This window comes from Acipenser ruthenus, chromosome 7 (genome assembly GCF_902713425.1).
Source record: "Acipenser ruthenus chromosome 7, fAciRut3.2 maternal haplotype, whole genome shotgun sequence".
Taxonomy (NCBI): domain Eukaryota; kingdom Metazoa; phylum Chordata; class Actinopteri; order Acipenseriformes; family Acipenseridae; genus Acipenser; species Acipenser ruthenus.
In genome coordinates this window covers 60,859,450-60,883,724 of record NC_081195.1, presented here as the reverse complement: position 1 = coordinate 60,883,724, position 24,275 = coordinate 60,859,450, and the positions used below count along the sequence as shown (strand labels likewise).

Genomic DNA, 24,275 nt, shown 5'->3' with positions numbered 1-24,275 from the left:
AGAAAAGTTGGATCTTATTTTTACTCCTTGCTAAAAAAATCTAGACACTGCTGTCTAGTTTTAAACCACCAGGAGTTGGGAATCGGAACACATTTCTGGGTTCTGGGATCAGTAAGCTACTAACAACCAAACGAGCAAGATGAGCCGATTGGCCTCCTCTCATTTGTAAACTTTCTTATGTTCTTAAAGAGATGGACTCGTTTGTAGCAATTACAAAAGTAGCCAACAATGGATTGAAATGCACAGTAAATTGACTGTTTTGTTTTCCTGAATTAGTTTAACCAGCTCTTCAACCAGCATTAAGTCTCTTGAACCAGGATGACCAGTTCAAAACCTGTGCACAACCAACACTGACTTTTCAACTGGGCTCATATGTATAAAAGTATAGTAAACACAAGGGGTATGATGATACGCTATGCCAGCAGGTATAAAATAAATCAAAAACACACCTATTTATTAATGTGTTGATTTCAAAACAAACAAAAAAAAAAAAAATAAAATAACCTTTACAATTGAGTACCAATCAATGAGATAACTTCTGCGTTGAGTGTTATAAAACCTGAGTGGAAGCGAATTTTCCTCTCATCGGGGGAGCTCATGTTTTTACTGTCATACCGAGACCATAAACTGACTATGAATATGTTGGGAAAACGTGACCTTTCCTTAAATCTTAAGCTACAGTTGTGGAAACTGGATATGTATTTCTTTGTGGAGTTTAATCAAATACACCTTGCCCAGAACTAGAACACCACAATTCACTGCAGAGAGAATTAAGGAAAGTGAAAACAAAACAATTAAAAAAAAATCATATCAAAAGGATAAAATAAAGGTCAGACAGATAATCGCTTATGAAATATAAATGCGTTTTAGTTCATTTGTTTGTGACAGGTTCTATATTAAATAACACTGTCAGATTGGTATTGCTTGATACTCATTAATTTTGTAAACAAGGGAACCTGAGGGACAGCATTGTTTTGTGCCTAGCATGTATGACATTATTGGTTTATTCAGTTTAACCTCGAAATATTTCACCATCTGTTAGTATTTTTTTTTTTTTTTTTTTGTATTCTGATATTTAAAAGTATCAAAAAACATTTTAAAAAAACACAATAGATGAATACCAAACTCTTTGTATTACATTAAACCTAAAACAACATCCTATATAAAACTAATAGAATACTCCTCAGCTTTAAAATACCACACAAGAGTTAAAATACCACAAAAGTTCCAAAACCTAACAATTACACCCTTGGTTACTTTAAGGAAACAGATAACCTGTCATTGTCAGATAATACCACAGTAATTAGATTTTCCCTCAGATTAAATCTGATTTGAATCAGGCCTTCCAGGTTTAACCCCTTAATGTAATTAGTCTTATATCTCCTTCACTTTGAAGTGTGTTTCCAATTGGGTGTGGGCATGCCCTACCGTCCCAACACTTGAAAGAAGCTGTGAGTAAACAGATTCCTTTGTTCTCATTACATCGCATGCATTAAAAAAAGAGGGTACATGTATGTCATTTATTTATTTAAACCCTTTATGTGGCCAATATACAGTTTTAATTCTGACAGTAACAGGACTTTTAACATTTTACATTCCTTAACACAATTCATTGAAAAATAAAATACACAACTATCAGCACCATCCTGGATGTACACCGTTTTAAAAAGTTAAGGAGCTTGATGCAAACAGCGTGTCAGTCTAGGAAATGGAAAAAAATAAACATTTAGAAGCTTTGGTAAATCTGATATGGGATTATGCACTTTTTACAGCATGTGGACCACTGTTTGTAACATGTTTAGTGCTGAAGAGGATTGTGGTATTACCACTAATAGATTTAAACAGCTATTTGATCGGTTGAAACCACTGATAGAACAGTTACACCAGTCAAAACACAGCTTTCAATTAAGACACAAAAAATCTCACATTTCCATCAACTTTTCAATTATTTTCCTCAAATAGGGGAGTTTACACTTGCAGATAAAAAGTACAATGAAGGACTAGGCTTTATTTGAATAACTCTTGGGATGGACGTGGAAGCTGCAAAAAGCCCCTGAAGCGAACTTTGTCTACCACAGCCATTAGATAAGTAAATTACTTACATCCTGAGTACAACACTTTCATTCAAGTATTTATTGCCCCTTATTATGGGTCTACTAACATTTGTCACATATTTTAACAGCAGGTCAAATTTGGAAAACCCAACGGACACTGAGCTTGAATTAAGTTTTCAGTTTACGCAAATTCTATTCTATTAGCAAGCCTGAACATTATATAAAAAAATAAATAAATACAACACACACACAAAGTAAACAATACACTTGTGTTAAAGTGATAATGAAATGTGAAGGCAGATCTTGGGACCCTCTGTACCATTTAGCACCTCGTCTCATTATGGACTTAATTAAAACATGCATAAAAATTAACAAACATAAAAGGTAAAAAGGCAACAACATTCTGCTAGACTACAACAAAAACACATTTAAAAACCACATATATCTTACTATTGTTAAACAGATTTTACATTCTATTCATTAAAATATATATATATATATATATATATATATATATATATATAATAATAATAATAATAATAATAATAATAATAATAATAATAATAATAATAATAATGTATAGATTAAAAACTCAACCGACATTAAATGACTACAGGGCCAATATTTAAAAACAACTACATCAGTGTTTTTTATATATATATATATATATATATATCATTGTATGTAAAAAATAATGTGATGTCTTATAAGTCACCCTGGATAAGGGCATCTGCTAAGAAATACAAATAATTAATATATATATATATAAATAAAGTATTTCTAATTTGTAGCCTAGTTGGTAATTGGTTAATGCTGATGATAAAGTAGAAATGTTCAATATACCAATTTCCCGGTTACTGTAAGAGATGAACATGTTCACCTCTCATACAGTACATGCATTTTTTCTTTGTGGAAAGTATGTTGTTTTCTTTCCAACATAAATCATTGTATTCACAAGGATAGCATCAATTTGCTAATACACAATGTGAGCCAGGGAGATTAATTGAATTTATGAATGACTGCTTGGTTTTGGTTTGATTGATTACTTCAAAACACTCACATCACATCAGTGTTTATGTAACAGTAATTTCATAAAATTGCTTTGCAATAGTTTTTCCAAAGAATAATAATAAAAAAGACACATTAGTTATGGGCTGGTAAAGGGAACATATTAGTTTATAAAAGGTGGAAAGAACAACACTTTATCAGATGCACAAAGGTGCTCCAGCTGTGTCCTTGTGAAGTCATTCACAAGTACTTGAAGGAAGGCAATAGATGTTAGATATGGGGAAATCTTCCAGTGCATTTCCTTACTATAATACTACTGGTTCAAGTACTTCTTGTTTCAAAGAATTGATTTAAGAGATTTACAAAAGAAAGTATCCTCCGTTTTGCTTGCTTGACCAATGTAATCAAAACATTTAAAATGAAAGAGTCTGTCTATGAAGATGAACTTTAACAAACACTAGTTTACTTAAGAGTGGGATTTAAGCGGTGTGTGATTTTCAAACAGGTGTGTTTAGACACAGGACAATCAAATAGTGTTAAACCTGTTAGCAACCTGCTGAAAGATATTTTACAACTTTCCTGATACAATAGCAGCTTCACTGCCCAGCAGAATGGCTGTTAAAACACTTTAATAAAGCCAATGAGCATCGCAGGTGTTGGCTCAATGCCCCTTTGGCACCTAAAGGCAACACAACGACTAAAAAGCATTCCGTTTGATCAGTCATGTAGGGCAGGTTTAAGGCTGCTTTCACACTGCCGTTATAAAAACCTCAAACAGCACTGGTGTATGTTATATAAACGTACAGCACAGTGCTTTCATAGTCCCAACAGAACTTTAAGGTCTTGACCAGAGGTAAACTGTCCCAAATGTGTCATGTGATAGATATCACAATGTCCTATTGTCAGATTGAAATTAAACTTTCCTTCAATAACTGATGGAAACTGTTGATTTTGGCTCCTAAACGTCAAGAATGCCAGCTGATTTCCACATTATATAATCATGCCAACCAAAGGCTTTTGCTCTTTAAACAATTCAGTGTTTTTTCTGCAGAAACAAGGGAAAGATAAAATGTACCTACTTTTGTGTCCAAGTGCTTCTCACAACCTCTGAACTAGTACTTTTGCTAATCCTACAGTCACTGGCTTTTCCCACGTGCCTGCATAATCACAAGCTGAGTTTTTTGTTCTGTATTGAAAGCAACGCGTTTTTGTTTTGCATCAGTTTCACTGAAAAGGGACAAAACAGTCTGAGAAAGTGCTTGGGTAACAGACTAGTTGTTAATTGACATAAAAATGTTAACATTCTATGGAACAACACTGTGTAATAACCAAAAACAAATATTTGAGGTCTGCTTCACTATGGTATCAATTTGGTTCGGTTATACAACTTCCTGAAGACCAGGTTGAGGCTGTGATGTTTTCTTAATTAGGCACTGTTATTTACAGAGAATGAACCATGTACTGAAAGGATTGATTTCATGAACACTTTGATGTAAATGTCCAGTCTGCTTTTAATGTTTTCAAGCAAATTGGCTTCATCACTGCCACTCATATCCACTTTGATATCCGACACATTATTTCTCTTGTCCAGTGCTTTTATAATCTGTTCTGTATACCAGTCTGACCGAGGGCGGGATCGTTACCAGTACTGTATGCAACCCTCCGATTGGTGGAAGCATTGGCGATCCAATCAAAATAGCCAATAAAGTCCAAATAAAGTACCTGCCCGTTATACTGTATAGCCTATGTTAAGATGTGCACTGTAAAAAAAAAAAAAAAAAAAAAAAAAAAAAAACACACAACAACAACAACAAATCACTTGCAATTGTTGTAGAGGCCTAGAATGATCTATTAGGGTAATATTATTTTGGGCAATTATGCTCAGGTTTCTTAGGGCAGAAACTACCACCTCTTTGCAAAGTCACAGCCTCCTTGTTTTAAAAAGTCATATAAATAAACAGATGTGTTATATTTTTGGATGCCACTCTCACTTTCAAAATCATTGTGATAAAAACTGAGTGACTGCAGTAGCTGAACTAAACTGAGTTCTGGCTTTGTGTTTTAAAGATTCCTTATTTTTAAGAATTAAATTAAAAAAAAAAAAACATAGGTTTCTGCAAAACAAAATACTTACTAGGTATACTACTTCACAGAACTGCCTTAAACCATCGCTGGTAGTCTAACATTTGAAACCGGAGTTGGTGTCAGCAGAAAAAGGGAGTCTGCATCGGATACACTTTTAATAAGTAAAATAAACAAATCTGTTTCTATAATAAAAAAATGAAAATGTAAATCCAAAGATCAACACTTCAAAAGAAAGACAAATATGTCCAGGCTCCACAGTACACATGGCCTTCTATTTCCTTCTAATTAAATTTTTTTTTTTTTTTTAAATAGTTCCTATCATTGTATTTGCTGTTAAAAGTGGTTTTGTTTTGTGGCAACAAAGATATAACTTGGCTCAGTTTACTGTTGAATTCACAGGATATATTTTAAATAATTATTGCAAATCTGCATCGAGAATATTGCAATATAAAAATAGAACAAATGTGCTCCAACTGAAAAGCAACGATGCATTCTCAATTTTTAAAACAGCAAATGGAGAAATCTGTTATGCTTCCCATTAAAACATAACATGAATCCACCAATAAAAACATTACATGAATCCACTAATAAAAACATTATGAAATTGAGTGTAAAACTACATAGACAAAACTTTATTCCAGTTTCTTAATTTAAAACACCATCCAAGTACACTCATAAATGTGCAATACAATTTTTATTGTAAACAGCACTGTACATTACTGGGACATGACTGAAGTTGGATGTTGTTACATAAGTGATACTTAATGTACTCATTAAATATGGTTGCAAAGCCTTGAGATGTAGGGGAATATTAATGTCTATTAAACAAATAATTAGTTTGAGATAATGTACAAATGGCATTAGGATATGCAAGTTTGCTATTGTATTCATCAGGGGCAAACAATTTGCATTCACAGACCACAAATCAAATAAAGTCATCACATGCAATGGATGTGCTTATGACCACCTACTGCATAATACTAAAATAACAGTGGTTTAATCTGAAGTATATCTTTGACAAATGGTCCAGTCAATCCAAACATTTACCTATTACAGACTCCAGATCATATCACAAATTTTACAATGACTAGCGAGCAATTGATTTAGGAGGCCAGGCAGAAGTAACCTATGTGGGAAAAGTCAAAGATATCCTGTTTTATGGCTTAACTGGAGAAATATTCAATCAAACCAATCAACCAACATAATAACAGTATTCTAACACCAACATACAGGCCCTCGGAGACTGGTTTGTGTGTGGCCTTAATCTTACTGGCTTCTATACAAACAGATGTGCGAGAGGGTAATATTACTGCATCTACTAACCTCAGGGTTAATAAAGCCATACTGTTTAACCCTATCTGTCCCTTTCCAAAATGCCCACAGTGGCGTGGGATAATAAAAAAAAAAAAACACATCTTTTCCAGACCCTGTCCACTTATATATGGAGGAACACCCTCAATTTTAGGTAAAGGCTTAATTAAACATAAGTATTAAAGTTATCAACATCTGTGGGTTAAAGTAACGATGTGGGTGGCATAGTTCCTTTAGGGTAGGTTAAAACTACTGATCCTTTAAATGCCAGAACTAAAGTATAATTGTTAAATACTCTCATTCATTAGTTGTTGTTTTTTTGTTGGCATTTCAGTATATTAGCAAATTAGCATTTTTTTTTTACATCTCTTTTATTGTAAACAAATTCATAAGTGACACGTACTGCTTTTGTGCTGGATAAATACAATCTTTAAAAAGAACTTCATTTGATGCACTCTGGTTAACCAACAAATTGGATTTTCAACTTATTACATTTTCTTTATTGGATTCAGCAATGTACTTGAAATAGCATGTGAAACGTTGCTTGCACAATGCACTGACAAGCACCCTTTAAAAAAAAAAAACAAGGTGAAACTTAAGTCACATGATTCCCCACGGCATTCCTGGAATAGTAACCTTTATTAAGACCCAAGTAGCATATTGAGGTCTAAACAGCAAATCATTTGTTTTGTGTGAAAGGAAGAGCCTTACCCAGGGCAGTTATATATATATATATATATATATATATATATATGTGTGTGACCTATGAAGAATTAGGATTCTCCTTATAGGAGAGCATACAAAATCTTCAAATTGTGGATACATGGGCCACACAGGAAGGTGCTTGCACCAATGTCTCATTCAAACTGTACAAGGATTAAAAGTTATAGGAAATTTAGAATTTAAACTTATAGGGCCCTAATTTTATACGAGACTAAGGGATGTAAGCGTGTTTTTAGTAATTTAAGACAGTGACTTTATGTTCGGTTTTCAAAACGTGTAAAGTTTAGGTGCTTCCAGGGATTTAGTTGGTTAAAATCGTCCGTTTAAGTTCACAGCTAGTTAAATTAGCAGACATACCCCTACGTGCGATTCTTGAAGCATTTACATATCTCGTATTAGGCTTTTAGGACTTTCCGATTTATTTTTTCATTTTGGCATAAAACAACTCTGGTATAAGCCAGTCTAACACGTCCAAAATAGTGACTGAAGTGACTGCACGTGAATAAATATATATGCTTTCCAAAATAAACTACACAGCTGTCACAAAAAAGAAAAGAATAATTGTATACAATTGCGGGGATTCAACACGTTATCCTATCCTCTTTTTTGTATTGTAACGGGATCTGTTGATCATTTGCCTTGCAGGAAGATTTTATATAAAAATAAAAAAGTGAACTGCATCAACAAGTATTTCTACTTCCTCAGATGAAAAATTAGGTTTTCTGTTTTTTATTTTCTCCAAAACCAGACACATGTTTCAGAAACACAAATGACCTTTACAAACGCCTAAAGAACTAAATGTAGGCGATTCTGAGCCCAGTCTGCTTGTTACCATCCTAATTGATATTCTGCCTAGTCAATGAGCACATTAGTGACTACAGGTTTAGAAAATCACACCTACATGGACACGTCAAAATCCAATGTTCCTGTAGGAGAGAATTTAGTCATCTAGACGAGCATAAGTGATATTTAAACCCCTAATTAAACACTTAGTAATTTACAAAAATCGGGGCTATACCAGCCCTGACAACACCTGCCTTAAAAAAATAAATAAATAAATAAATTTTAGGTCACGTACGAAAATAGGGCCCATAAGGGGTCGGGGGTGACTAAAGGTCTGTAAAGTGATATTTAAGACCTAGACAGTAATTCCACACAGTCTGGTGTTTAAATTTGCTCAGTTGTCAGCAGGGGTTCTAGAAATAAAGGACCTGGCAATAAATTTTTGCTGTGGGCTGTTACACAAAAGGGAATATAGTAAAGCACATCTGTAGCTTTCAAAAACTGTTACTGTTCTATTTTTTTCCTTCTCCGTACGTGTTGGTACAGGTCAAGATATGGAGATGTGAGTTTTTAATGAACATGAACATTATTCAGCAGTCAATATCAGCTAAACTATTTTTATGTATCAAGATTCAGAGAAAGCTCTCATGACAGACGGTGGTAAAAATGTTAAGTGAGTTTATTAGACTTGACAGGACTGTGCAATTAAACAGAAATGGGCTCTACACTGCAATAGAACTACCACCGTATCTTCATGAACAGCACAGGCCTTTCCTCTCAGGCTGATCAGATAGGATTGCTATGACACAGACATAAATTTAATTGAAAAAACTACCAGCTTGCAATTTGAGGGTCATTATATATTTGTAACTTAAAGTCCAAAACAAAAAATAATGATGATCGTATTGGCTTTTGAACTACAGATTCCCATCTGGATGGTAATCTTACTGCCTGAAAGAAAAGGTAGCAAACAAAATACATTTGATTCTGTAGTTCAAAAAACCCTCACTTTATTTATTTTACACTTTTGAAGTTAAATAGCAAGTGACATGGTCCATTTATACTGTTTTAAATAAGAATATCATTAATATCATATTGAAAATTCCCAAATAAAAAGTATAGGGAATTTTATTCAGTCAGAGGCTCATCTGAATTTATCAAAAACAAGCAGTGTAGTATTGTATATTAAAGTTGCTTTCATCACTGTGCATTTTGCAAAGGCTTAAATTATTATTGTTATTATTTTTTTGTAATTAAGATACATTATGTTACATTATAGGTGCAAGGTATACGTCTGTTGTTCACCTTTATATTCAGCCCAGCTGCTGTGAGAATGTGCTGCTGTGAGAATGTGCTGCTGTGAGAATGTGCTGCTGTGAGAATGTGCTGCTGTGAGAATGTGCTGCTGTGAGAGCGAGCCCAGCTGCTGTGTGAATGTGCTGCTGTGAGAATGTGCTGCTGTGTGAAGGTGCTGCTGTGAGAAGGTGCTGCTGTGAGAAGGTGCTGCTGTGAGAAGGTGCTGCTGTGAGAAGGTGCTGCTGTGAGAAGGTGCTGCTGTGAGAAGGTGCTGCTGTGTGAGCGAGCCCAGCTGCTGTGTGAATGTGCTGCTGTGAGAATGTGCTGCTGTGTGAATGTGCTGCTGTGTCAATGTGCTGCTGTGAGAGTGAGCTGCTGTGAGAGTGAGCTGCTGTGTGAATGTGCTGCTGTGAGAGCGAGCCCAGCTGCTGTGTGAATGTGCTGCTGTGTGAATGTGCTGCTGTGAGAGTGAGCTGCTGTGAGAAGGTGCTGCTGTGTGAGCGAGCCCAGCTGCTGTGTGAATGTGCTGCTGTGAGAATGTGCTGCTGTGTGAATGTGCTGCTGTGTGAATGTGCTGCTGTGAGAGTGAGCTGCTGTGAGAGTGAGCTGCTGTGAGAGTGAGCTGCTGTGTGAATGTGCTGCTGTGTGAATGTGCTGCTGTGTGAATGTGCTGCTGTGAGAGTGAGCTGCTGTGAGAGTGAGCTGCTGTGTGAATGTGCTGCTGTGTGAATGTGCTGCTGTGTGAATGTGCTGCTGTGTGAATGTGCTGCTGTGTGAATGTGCTGCTGTGAGAGTGAGCCCAGCTGCTGTGTGAATGTGCTGCTGTGTGAATGTGCTGCTGTGTGAATGTGCTGCTGTGTGAATGTGCTGCTGTGAGAGTGAGCTGCTGTGTGAATGTGCTGCTGTGTGAATGTGCTGCTGTGTGAATGTGCTGCTGTGTGAATGTGCTGCTGTGTGAATGTGCTGCTGTGAGAGTGAGCCCAGCTGCTGTGTGAATGTGCTGCTGTGTGAATGTGCTGCTGTGTGAATGTGCTGCTGTGTGAATGTGCTGCTGTGAGAGTGAGCTGCTGTGTGAATGTGCTGCTGTGTGAATGTGCTGCTGTGTGAATGTGCTGCTGTGTGAATGTGCTGCTGTGTGAATGTGCTGCTGTGAGAGTGAGCTGCTGTGTGAATGTGCTGCTGTGAGAGTGAGCCCAGCTGCTGTGTGAATGTGCTGCTGTGAGAGCGAGCCCAGCTGCTGTGTGAATGTGCTGCTGTGTGAATGTGCTGCTGTGTGAATGTGCTGCTGTGTATGTGCTGCTGTGTGAATGTGCTGCTGTGTGAATGTGCTGCTGTGAGAGTGAGCCCAGCTGCTGTGTGAATGTGCTGCTGTGAGAGTGAGCCCAGCTGCTGTGTGAATGTGCTGCTGTGAGAGCGAGCCCAGCTGCTGTGTGAATGTGCTGCTGTGTGAATGTGCTGCTGTGTGAATGTGCTGCTGTGTGAATGTGCTGCTGTGTGAATGTGCTGCTGTGAGAGTGAGCTGCTGTGTGAATGTGCTGCTGTGAGAGTGAGCCCAGCTGCTGTGTGAATGTGCTGCTGTGAGAGCGAGCCCAGCTGCTGTGTGAATGTGCTGCTGTGTGAATGTGCTGCTGTGTGAATGTGCTGCTGTGTGAATGTGCTGCTGTGTGAATGTGCTGCTGTGAGAGTGAGCCCAGCTGCTGTGTGAATGTGCTGCTGTGAGAGCGAGCCCAGCTGCTGTGTGAATGTGCTGCTGTGTGAATGTGCTGCTGTGAGAGTGAGCTGCTGTGTGAATGTGCTGCTGTGTGAATGTGCTGCTGTGTGAATGTGCTGCTGTGTGAATGTGCTGCTGTGAGAGTGAGCCCAGCTGCTGTGTGAATGTGCTGCTGTGTGAATGTGCTGCTGTGTGAATGTGCTGCTGTGTGAATGTGCTGCTGTGTGAATGTGCTGCTGTGAGAGTGAGCTGCTGTGTGAATGTGCTGCTGTGTGAATGTGCTGCTGTGTGAATGTGCTGCTGTGTGAATGTGCTGCTGTGTGAATGTGCTGCTGTGAGAGTGAGCCCAGCTGCTGTGTGAATGTGCTGCTGTGTGAATGTGCTGCTGTGTGAATGTGCTGCTGTGTGAATGTGCTGCTGTGAGAGTGAGCTGCTGTGTGAATGTGCTGCTGTGTGAATGTGCTGCTGTGTGAATGTGCTGCTGTGTGAATGTGCTGCTGTGAGAGTGAGCTGCTGTGTGAATGTGCTGCTGTGAGAGTGAGCCCAGCTGCTGTGTGAATGTGCTGCTGTGAGAGCGAGCCCAGCTGCTGTGTGAATGTGCTGCTGTGTGAATGTGCTGCTGTGTGAATGTGCTGCTGTGTGAATGTGCTGCTGTGAGAGTGAGCCCAGCTGCTGTGTGAATGTGCTGCTTTGAGAGCGAGCCCAGCTGCTGTGTGAAGGTGCTGCTGTGAGAGGGCAAGACTGTTTGTTGTTTTTGGTGTGGCCCAGGCTAACAGAGGCCAAGAATAATCGTCCCAATAAACTGGATCTGAGTACCTGCAAATTGTGTGTGTCTCCTTCCTTTAATTTTCCACCGTACGCTACAATATTAATTTGGCTTGTGGGCACTGTAAATCATTTCGGGAACAAAAATGCCAATATCTGCTATAAGGTGACAACAGCATTGTATTTGTTTTTTGTATAAGAGAGCACATCAGCAATCCAGCACAAAGTAACTTTATAGAAAGACTTCCTTGGATAACAAATGGAGTCTCATTCTGCAAAATAAACAAACAAAACAAACAAACATTTACAAAATACAGTATACTTACTAAAAAGGCCAACTACTAAATTTGACTAACTAAAAGTAAACATTTTCATATATGAATCCTTCACAATATGAATAAAATGGCAATTACTAATGGAAAGTAAATTCTGTGGTTTGTTCGTTTGTTCATCACATTCTTCAGTAAGTGAAAATTATTTATTAATATGTCATAACCGCCAGCACTTCGGTCACTAAGCATGTTTTGTGTACCTAAAATACCATGTTTTGATATGCAGCCGACACTAGACAAACAGCTGGAAATGGCAACAAAAAAAGACCCTGTAACTCATCTTTCCTTATTGCAGGTTCACTGCTGTTGATGGAGATACAAGACTTAAACTTGTCAAGCAAATGTACAATGCAAATTCTCTTTCACTCCATTATTTCCAGTACTAACAATGCCTTGCTAACGGTGTTGTTACCACAGGTCAGTCAAGGAAATAACAGTGAGTCAAATGCTTTTCAAAATACTACACTTCCTACTGAGTTCAGAGAGTTACAATGAAAAGGACTGAAAGTACAGTATTATAAATCTTAAAGATTTTTCATTTAATATTTTTACCTTTGGGCATTCTGTACAAGTACAAACTGTGCAAGATCACAGCCCAGGCCTTAATTCTGAGTGACACATGAACTATTAGGGGATTATAATATTGATCAAGACAGCCCAGGGATAATCCACATGCATTCAGGACAGGCTTAAAAGCAAACAGTGATGTGATGTTATAGAAAACACAGATGCTGATAGGGGGAAACCGGAATTAGATCTTTAGCTGACGGCAATGGCTGTTCGTGAAGGGAGAGGCTGTGTGGTCCAGTGGTTAAAGAAAAGGGCTTGTAACCAGGAGGTCCTCAGTTCAATTCCCACCTCAGCCACTGACTCATTGTGTGACCCTGAGCAAGTCACTTAACCTCCTTGTGCTCCGTCTTTCGTGTGAGACGTAATTGTAAGTGACTCTGCAGCCGATGCATAGTTCACACACCCTAGTCTCTAAGTCGCCTTGGATAAAGGCGTCTGCTAAATAAACAAAATAATAAATAATACAACATATTGACCCACTTTATAACATCATTAAATGCAATACAAAACAGGCCTGTAATAGACCATGTTCATGAGATTTGTTTTAAAATGAAAATACATGTTAGCAATCACAAGAGTTTATTTTAAAAACTGCACATTTAAAAGCTAATATAAGTCCAAAAGAGGTAAGAAGTTTTACGACATTATAAACTTTAAGATCTGCTAATGTTTAGATCACTAAAATAACCCCCAACAAGGTTGAACTATTTCTAAAATATTACTTATACATTGCAGATGAAAAAAAGGAAATCTGCAAAACAGGGTGCTGTGCAACCTGCTAAATTATAAAAACAAGTCCAGTGCAAGCCAATGAGCATAAAATGATATGCTTCCAGGCCCAGAATTCGTATGACTAGAACTGGCTACTAAAGCAACAAATCTGTAAGGTCACCAACACATTTAACATGAAATGTTTTTATAACCCTGCAAATATAAGGCCACAACCTTAAATGCTATTTGTACCCGAGATTGCTGAGGCAGCTTTGTAAAATTCTTGCCCAAATGGGTTTATTTTTCTTGTACGAAACCCACGGTCAAAATTGATGTAGAAAGTTATAAAATAAAAGATGTGTACCAAATATGAAGAAAAAAATCTCAAAGTGTAAAGTCATGATCACATTATAGCTGCCATATTGGGTCAGAGTTTCAAAGGGAGTTTTCATAACATTGAAAAAAAATGAAGTCAGCATCTCAATTGGTTTACTAGATAACAGAAGTTGCTGCAGCAAAGTTACAAAGATATACAAGTTCCCTTCACAAGGGTGCATAATTACAGCTGCAAGTGTGTGTTATACATACATGCATTTACTCTCAGATTCTGGTACTCGATCTGTTGTGCTAAAGAATGCCCTTCAAAATAAACAGAAACGCTGTGGTAATTTACTTCTACATCCGGGTAATGTGTTCAATCTGTGTAACAGGGCCTTTCAAAAAGTCACAAATGTAAAAACCAATACTTCTAGAATGACCAAAAAAATAAAAACACTATTAACCTGTCATGACCAAAGAAATAAGCAATAAGCAAATGCGTTTTCTAAACATATTTACAACCCTTACATATATACAAGAGGTGTAACGTTTTTAAATTTATTGTTCAGAGATAGAACATTTATTGAAAATGTATACTTTTTTTCCCTTCCACTTTATTGGAAATGTTAATTTTTTTAAATAAAACTCCCAGCTCCATCCTTGTGACCAGCTAATTTGAAGAACTGCTTCTGTTTAGATCAGATCTTTATTAAGACCATTCTGATAAATCTTTTGTTGCATATATGGCTGCTTTCACGGACCCTGATTAGCACTAATCTTGGACTACCTAATGTTGCTTTACTGCAGGTAAGGTAGTCCAGGATTAGTGCTTATCAGGGTCTGTGAAGTCTCCTAAATGAAGATCTGGCCCTAAAGGCTTAATACACTTCCACAAAATAATACTCATTTCCAAAAGAAATATGGGGTCATTCCAGCATTTCTTTACCTTACAGTAAGATTTGGGGTCAATAAAATATATTTAATTAACTTTTTTCTTTCAAGTGTTATCAAAACTACATATTCATTTTAATAATAGGTTTCAATACACGCCCAGACACATTAGTTATTCACCACCTCTTCACATAAAAATTCAAACCACACTATTAACACCTAGACATCAACATAGACGAACGATTAAACCAGTAAAAACTTAAAACCTCAGCGCTCACCCTAACTGTTTCCACTTAATAAAGGGAATACGTCGTAGACCACAGGTGCCATTGCCTGGTCATTGGCAGACTAAAGAACTAGAGAGATCAACATAAAATCAGAGCTCACATGAAATAACCCAGTGCAGGAATGGAAAAAAGTGACTCCTGTGGTTTACCTTTAAATAGCAGCAGTTCCCAGATAGTGTCTGGAGTTGGTTTTGATGCATGACTTTTGTGATTATAAAAGGGACCACCTGGCTATTAACATGCAAAGGAAAGTCTGTAATTGTCTATAAAGAAACAAAGAAAGAAAATTACTTGATACTTGAAACCCACAGTTATTCATTTAATCTTTTCAAGTAAACCAAATAAATATTTGTATGAGGTTGCCTGCCTCTGTATATATTAAAAGATCAGCAATTATATAACCCGTCCACTAAGACGGGCTCTTTATCACAAACAACCCTCTAAGAAATGTAATGTAAAGCAATGTAAACAGGGCATGTCAGTTTCTCCTTGAGAAATTTCACACCACTACCTCTGCTTTTATTGTAGGACATCAGGACCTTCCGATAAATTAAAACCTCAGACACCCCGTTGTGATTTAAAGCAATCTGAATAGAGTCCATGTCAAAGGTGATGTATGTAAAAATATACCAGTATTTCCTGAACGCAATGGAAAGCAAATAGAAAAAGGGAGGCTTTTTTGCACTCTGAAATAAAGGATCCGTGGTGCTCTAATCTGACATTGGGGAAATTGGGGGGGGCACTGACTCAGGCAGGGGTGAAATTACAGGCATTATTGCAGAGGGAGTATTTAACATTAGGTAGATAGATTACGTTTACAATTAGGAATGTTTAAAATTCAAAAGGTAGCGCACAGCACACAGTCATGCTAAAGAATCGCCCTGGATAAGGGCGTCTGCTAAGAAATAAATAATAATAATCAAGAAGTGCAGTTAACATATTTCATGACTGGTGAAATACAATTGAAAGCTGCTGCAGCATGTCCACTGTTCTGTCATTTCAAATCTTTTCACAAAACAAACATTACACTTTAAAGCTGCAGTGTCCAGTGCAAAACCACATCATGAAAAACTACATTTGTAGTTAGAAAAAATATATAAAACATGTGATATTTTCGATCCTTTCAAATAAAGGACTTACATATTCCCTGCAAGTAAAAAATTGCAGTGTCCATTGTGAAAACACAACACGAAATAATAAAAATTAACATCCAAAGTAGCACCATAGCATTTAAATGTTCAATACAAAAAAATGGTGCCTGAGTTACAAGCTCTTGCAGTGTCAAAAAAACAAATAAATGGATTGTAACGTGACAGGAAAGCGACTCCACATCTTTGTTATCTGAGCCAAAGATAACCCTAACCCTACTCTGAATCATTCAATGCACAGAGCAGCTACTTATAGGCATTTTTTTCTATTTCACATGAGCCACGATATTTCCCCGGAGGCATTATTTGCACATGGTTATTAAAAACCGGAAATGAACAGTGAAAATGTGACTTTCAGCTAAAAGCTGGGGTGGAGGGCAATCGTTCAAACAAGAGCAGAATTCGGAATATCTTTTTAAAAAGTTTTAGTAGCATTCAATAAAATTGTACTTACCAAGGTATACTTGTGTTAAAAGGTCTATATTCTGTTCCCTATTATCAATTGACAATGATTTTGATGTTCCAAAGTAATGAATGGCTATGGACTTAACAGCCAGTGTTAAAAATCTCTGCATGCCCAATTACTGCACAAGATAGTGGCAGATCATAAAAATGATATCCCCATTAAATTAGACTAGTCCCCTGTTGCAATAAAAGTACTATTTGTCTAATAATTTGCAAACCTTACGGATTTTCAAAACACAATCTCGATGTCTTTAAGGTTATCTAAATATATAACTACTGTGTTACGACTGACAATTGAAATTATTCCCCATGGTCATTGTTTCTGTTTGGGTCTGTTTCATCTTGCACATCCTTAAGCAAACAGTAACTACCAAAGTGTTTAAACAGGGTTCCCTTGACACTGTTAAACATTTTTATTAACACTTCCCAAATAACATATTTATCAGATTAGAAGCTATAGGGGATAGCAACTCGGTTAAGTGATGGTGGGGCTTTTATTGGCCGCATTAAGAGATACCAGTGTAACTTGTAGACAGACAAACTGTTACTAATATTTTTAGAACACATTTTTTGTTTTACTTTTCCTGTTTTTATCATCAAATCAAAACACTACTGCTTTTGAAGTTTATTTTTATTTATTTATTCATTCACTCTTTAACCAGGCACAAACCCAGTGAGACCAAGGGCTCTTTTATAAGAGTGTTGTGGCAAACATGATCTCTGTAAACTAAAGACCCAGGTTTAGGAACTGCCTGTCAGCCCCATTAAGTTATAAGAGACCTGAAGTACAAATGGCATTAAAAAAATAACTGGAACACTTCTATACTACCTCTACAGATGCTTGCCTTTTGAAAAACGGATTTCTGCGGTAACGAGAATCCGAGAATTTGGCTGTGATTGATGGGTTTTCTTCAGGGTTTATGGGTTTGAAAACTTGCCTAGGTAAATGAAAGCATTTGGGGGGCTTAACTTTGGCTACATTTGCAGGATAGAAGTTTCTGCATACCATAAAACTTCGATTAAACTCCTCCAGCATTTCTTTACAATATTTGCCAGCAGACCCAGCGAGTATTGGAGACCGGCGTTTATATTAGATCTCTAGCTTCACATGCTTCATGCGGTCATTGAGAAGCTGCTAACACACAACTTTGCAGCAACATCGTAACTCAACTTAAACATTCCAGCAACTTTGTTAAAAGGTTGTGTGTCAGTGGGAACCAAGTAACAATTTTGTTTTATAACACAATTACATTATATTGTATTATTATGGTCTTTTTATAGGTTAACAAGGATACGGTATGCAAAATGTTGGAAAATAAACAAGCACAAGTACAAATTTGTATTTAAAAACTGAATTAGATCTACCATTGTTAATAATAATAACAATAAAAGCAGTAAGTATCATTATCAAAAATAATTTATTATTTAATCTCAAACTTTGTTAATACAACAAAACATGTTAAAATACACCAAGATGTTTGTATCTGGCCTACTTTCAGCACACTTAATTATTAAAACTTTTAATAACACATTAACTGCATTAAACAAATATGCATTACATATAGGCCTACCTTAAATTACATTTTCTATTATTATTATTATTATTATTTATTAATCCTGAGAGTCACTTTCATCGTTGTCACTTATTAGCAGTTCATTACGCTCAAGCTAATCCTCAGCTTCAATAGCAATGACAGAGACCCGGCACGTATTTGAGACAGGCGATTATTTGAGACCCGGCAATTATTTGAAGTTTTACGGTATGTACTTTATTAAAAACTAGCAAACATAACATGTGAGCAACTGCTTCTATACAAATTGTGTAGCTGGTCAGTGCAGCAGTGCCGACTTGATGTCTAGACAAGATAAAACCGAGAAAGCATGCTGTTAAAGAATGCATACTTTGTGTCACTAACATTTGGCATACCAGGAACTTTATATAACATGCTCTGTAGTGAATATACCTAAACATGGTCACGTTATGGTCTAAAAAATGAGTTTAACCACTGCAGTTACCAAGGTCACACAAAGTGCTGGTGTTATTTAGAGTGAGTTAAATGGCATTTGCACTACAGTTTGTCATAAGGTCCAAGTTTGTTTTTTGTCTTTAACCCAACATTGTATATTGTATATAAATCTATATCTCTCTGTCAGGGGCTACTATAAATAGCCTCATCTACTGCAATTATATATCCAGCATAGATTTTAGAAAGCTAAACCAGTTTTATTTAATTCAACATGAACCCCATTAACCCAGGTGTCTGACTTTGATTCACTACTGAGATACATATTCAATATGAACTGGCAAAACAAAGATATGCCTTCAGCCTTACAGTAAAATCAGTGAAGTGGAGCTTACAATGTGGACTGCATCCAATGTAAACACCTAAATCTCGCCTTGCAGTCACATTCAAAATGAGGTTTCCACAGCTTTGCCACAAATATTTACACAGACATGAAGATAAGAGCTTTTAAAAAAGAAGCAAGAGGGCAGCTTCTGGTGGTTCCCTAATGACTGTTGTTTCACTAGAGCTGCTCTCAGCAGTGAGACCGGTTTCTTTATTTCTTAAAAGCTATCAAAGGTTTTTCTTTTACACATTTCTCTACATTCACAAATCATTTTAAACAAATCAACATCATGTCTAATGTAACATTAGGTTAAATTAGCCTAATCTGCTAATTTAAAGAAAATCATTGGTACAGTAGCTGCCAAGGACACTCGACCACCACTATTTAATTTTTTGATGATCTACATGCCATGTGAACTATGAACTTCAGTATTAGTGCCCTGAACAGCATGATAACATCTCGGTGTATCTTACAAAAACTCAATAAAATCTGTGTGTTATTACTAGTTTTTAAAAAGATAGGATATAGGACATAGGATCTTGGTCCAAGTTTAAAACAAAATGACCACTGTGCAGAGAATTCCTGCACCTATGGATTGAATACCGGTGGTATCTATTTTCTAATCAAGAAAGCATGGTGAACTTTTTAATTTAGTCGTCAGTTGTATGTACTGATCTCGGTCCTCCGCTGCAACCCCCATGCCGACTTCGCGAAATGGTGGCAGACACACGCGTCCCCTGAAATGTGCCCTGGCAAGTTGCCTTTTTTCTCACTGCAGGTCCACAGCAAAGCCATCAGACCTATAGTGCCGGAGGACAACACAGATCTGAATGACTCCACAGCAGACCTGCAGGCGCCCTGACAGCCACAGGAGTCGCTGGTGCGCAGTGAACCAAGGATTACCCTGCCGACCTCAGCCCTCCCTACCTGGATGGAGCTCGGAAAATTGTGCGCCTCCCCCTGGGAACTCCTGGTCACAAATCGGCAAATGACAGTCTGGATACGAACCAGCAATCTCTAAGCTATAGGGCGCATCTTGCACTCCATGCGGAGCGCCTTTACTGGATGCGCCACTCGGGAGCCCTTGGTGAACATGTTTTTTGTTTTTACAGTTGACACTTAAGGATTATTATTTTATTTTTTTTTTTTTTTAAATGAAAGCCAAACATTTTTTTGTAAAACCAGGTCAGTGTTTGTCTACTGTTGTAGACCCTACTTTTTATAAGTAGAGAGAACATTTTTACTTTCTTGTCCACCACAATGAAACAGCAGGCTAGAGTAATGGAAAACCAGCGTTTAAGGGACTTTAAACAAGGCACTTTATGTCAGTTAGATACATTAACCCGCCAAGGATAACACATTATCCGCGTTATAGAAATAGCTGGCCAAAATTACCTAAAAACCAAATCATGTAGAAAAACATTTAAATCAAAACCAGGCCAATGGTTTCCAAAAAGATCCATGGGTCTATTTTAAAAGGAGTAAGTAGCTTTTACATTTTAAATGCTTTTTTAGATTTAACTAATGTTTTTAACATGTTCCTATATCAGGTGTTTGCAAGTGATTATTTTGCTCCAATATTGAGCTATTACAAATTTTCTTTAAAACCAGCCTCTACCTGACTTTGATCTTGCTTATAGAAAGTACTGGGACTAAACAGCTTTTCTCATTCCATTCAACAATGTGAGTTTCATCTCTGCCAGCCCCTCCTACTCTCTCTGTCTAATATACAAATAAAGTGGCTGGGGCCAAAATCCAAAGATGCTTTAACAACTGCTCTTGCACAGTAAAGTACAATCCCGGTTTCCAAACTGTAATGTTATTGCATTACAGGATTTGAAATCCCAATGAGTCGTGAATGGAAGAGAGATTCCACTTATGTAAAACTTGATAACATGTCAACACTAGATACCAAATTCCTATTAAGAAAGGGAAAAAGCAACACAATTACTTGGAGATGTCAATGGCACCTCAAACTAACAAAGGAAACAGTAACACATCACATGAATCAAGGGTAGTCTCTTAAAGAGACTTAAAATAAGTGTCCAAGTACAAAAGTTCTATGCCAAGGTCGTAGAAACTCAAAGAAAATCTGTTATTCTACTCTGCAATGTTAATCCGTCTTGGACATTTACCGGTTCGTAGTACCGTTTGCATTATACATTTTATTATTCAAATGTATGGTTTTCTTCCTGTAGAACTGCATCTCTCAAAATATTATGGATAAAGAATTGGTGTCAATAAGGCCTGGGTTTTAGACCCCTTGCTTACAGTTTATTACCTGTAAACAGCATCAGGGAAAAGCCCAGCCTTATGATCATGTACTACAATAACATCAAACTAATGTTACCAACCTCTTCAATTTCTTTTGCTTTTTCTGCAATTGCTTGAGATCGTCGATCCAGAAAGTCATCATCAAGAACTCTGCTGTCTTTACTTGTATGTGGCTCCTCTGGTTCATCTTCAAAGATTATTTTTTCATCCTTAAAAAAACAATACAAAATGTTAAGGTTCAAAATGCTGTAATTTACTGTATTTGGCAATACTCTTTAATGTTAATAATAAAGTTTACATTAATAAAGAGCTTTTTATACTACTTACCTGCATGGCAATCAAGCAAATCAACTCCCTGAGCTCTACTTGTTTTAATTTTTGCCAAACCTACCAAGATGCATATCACTGTAATATTTTACTGCTTAATAAAGTGAAAGACCAACTGAATCCGTTTTACACTGACAGGAAATCTGGAAGCAAGATTTAAATTTTCCCATGGTGCACCTTATTTTTTGACAGACAATGGTGTGGGCTAATCCTTGACTCTTGGCACTGATCTATACTTCGGATGCTCAGAAAGTTGCAAAAAGCAATGGTGCTTGAGCATGCATCTGCAACAGGATATATCATCAGATCACCAGAATGATACCGGGTTTCCAACAGGTGCTGACAAAGTTTAAATGCGTCTCTTATAGCTTTGCTTAAAAACTATGGATTTATATGAAAACACCTCCATGTTGTAAAATGGCTCCTATTGACGGCAATATGAAAATTCACTTTCAACGCAGTCCTAAACATAACAAGACTGACATGCTGCAAGCCCCTCTGAAATGCAACCGGATTTAACTCACGTGCACATCTGATTTAGAAAGTATACAATAAATCAAAACAGTTTGCATAAAAGAAAACTAAATAATGGATTTGTTAAATATTTCTACTATGTCTCTTCAGTAGTAAGGCTATTTTGTTGGTCCCTCAACTGGCCTTAATAAACTTTCACTATACACACGGTGTGTGGAAGTAACTACTATTAAGTATTTTTTATATATATATATAACCAGCTTTTTCAAGTGATCTTATCCAATGAGTTACTTCAGCACCCTTTTATAAAGCCTTTAGAAATAGATATATTGTAAAGGTAAATGTATACAGTGATATCGTAGGTATAAAATGCTTCTCATTTCGAATCGCAATAGGAACCCTGCTGTCTGTTTAAGTAGCAAACAGTCGGTAGGTGGTTGAAACATGTCAATGCTCTTAGTCTTATAAAAATATGCATACGTTGTTAGTTAATAACAAAAATTCTTATACACTAACTAAACGTCGTTGGCATACAGACACCTTAAAAACCTTCCATGAAATTAAAACCAAGAGGGGAATCTGTCATCGGTGTAAAAACTTTAGTGATTCGTTCTGATCATGCACTGAAAAATACACAGTACTGGCATAAATAAGTGCACGTTCATAGGAGTAGCCAAGATTGAGAGAGCTGAAAGAGAAAATGAGCAACAGCCTGTGAACAGCACCATGTTTCCATGCAGCTACAAGGTTAGTATGTATTTATTTATTTTTTGTGCATGCAAGTAAAATGCTGAATAATATGAATTTTAGCAGGTTGTATTTCATAACGGTCTTACATATTCCTTCTGAGTGTCAGATAAATCTTGTTCATTAGATTTCTCCAATATGTCATCAGGCCGCTCGCTTAATGCTTCTGTAGTCTGACACTCTGGTGGTCTGCTGCTTTTATCCAAGCTTATCTGAATAAATAAAACGCAAATCAAATAAATAAAATGAAGTACATTTTTTTTTCTAAATGCATTTGACCATACACGTTCGATTAATTTGATAATTACAGTGATGACAGTATCTTTGTTGGTTGTATTGCACTGAGTCACACTGATACAATATATGCCACTAAGAAAAGATAACCATATAATGCATTTCATATGCCAAGAACGCCACTTCTTACAGCCAAGACAGCCTTTGCAAAGTCCAACAAATTCTAAACCTGACCATCATGTAGCTTTTACTTTCTAAAACCTTAAACCGTGTCTGTCGAATTAAGTGAGTTAATAGACAGCACCAAAGAAGAAAAGGGAAGGGCTTTTATTGAAACAACTTAAATTATTACAAAAACTGTAGTTTAATTTGCTCATGGTCCCAGACATTTTATTTATTTATCCATGACACCAGCAATACGTGTTTTTGATTTTAATTTCTGCTTTAATTCCATTTTCTTTCAGTGTTTGCAGTCACTACACAAGGCTCTTGAATTGCATAATAAACATTTAGCAGAGAAAATGGAGAATAAAAAACAACAAAAGTAGAATCAATATGGTCAACAGCCTTAAAAAGTGAATAGAACTAGGCTCTAACCACTATCCCTTTGAGCGCCATTCTGTGTACATAGCACCTCCCAACAGACCACATATGGATGCAGTTAAATTGATGGTGCAATATAACAAAGAACCAATGTAACTATTCTATGTTATAGGTAACCCTGTTCCCACTACTGAATGCATAGCATTTAAAATCATTCTATGTGGGTGGTACAACCAGCATCTCAGAATATCTCATATCACTTACATTCTTTCTATCTATCTTTTCAGGCATGTAGACAGAAGTAGATGTATTGACAAAATCAAAAAAAAAATCCTACAAACTTTAAAACACATGGCCAATAACATTCTGCCAAAAATCATAACAGAGCATGCATCAGAAGAATCATACGCTTGATTTCTCTATATATAATAAACAATTTTCCCTTGCATGTATTCCCCCCCTCCCCAAAGTGAATTGCATGTACTCAAGGGTAGTCATTATGGGTAGTACTTATTGTGTTCCATAATCCAATATGTTAAGGCAACAGGTGTGCAACTATAAAAGAGCTTTTAAACACCAAAAGTATAAACCGTTTCTTTAAAGGTTGATACAAAATTTATTTTTATAGGCATCAGGTTCTTGATGGTCTCTATAGCTGTGACCTGCTGTGCTGAACTGCATTGGCAGCTGTTTGCAATCACTGCTAATAAAATGTACCTTTGAAGTCGGCAGAGATGTAGAACTCAGTGGAGAAGCATCTCTTGAAGTGTTTAAGGAATGGGTTGATGGCCTTTCTTTGCCTACGGAGGAAACAAAAAAAACAAATATTTAAAAACGCTGCAGAACTTCTTAATTATTTATTTTTTCCT

General features: G+C 36.8%; 1 protein-coding gene across 1 annotated transcript in view; it reads right to left on the bottom strand.

Annotated features, from left to right (window-relative positions):
- pphln1 (periphilin 1) overlaps nt 1–24,275 on the bottom strand; it is a 62,165-nt gene that overhangs the window by 335 nt on the left and 37,555 nt on the right. The window contains exons 6-8 of the mRNA XM_034025240.3: nt 24,124–24,206; nt 22,719–22,841; nt 21,162–21,290 (exon numbers count right to left, since the gene is read on the bottom strand). Coding sequence (XP_033881131.2) covers nt 21,162–21,290; nt 22,719–22,841; nt 24,124–24,206 — 335 coding nt within the window. The remainder of the gene's footprint in view (nt 1–21,161; nt 21,291–22,718; nt 22,842–24,123; nt 24,207–24,275) is intronic.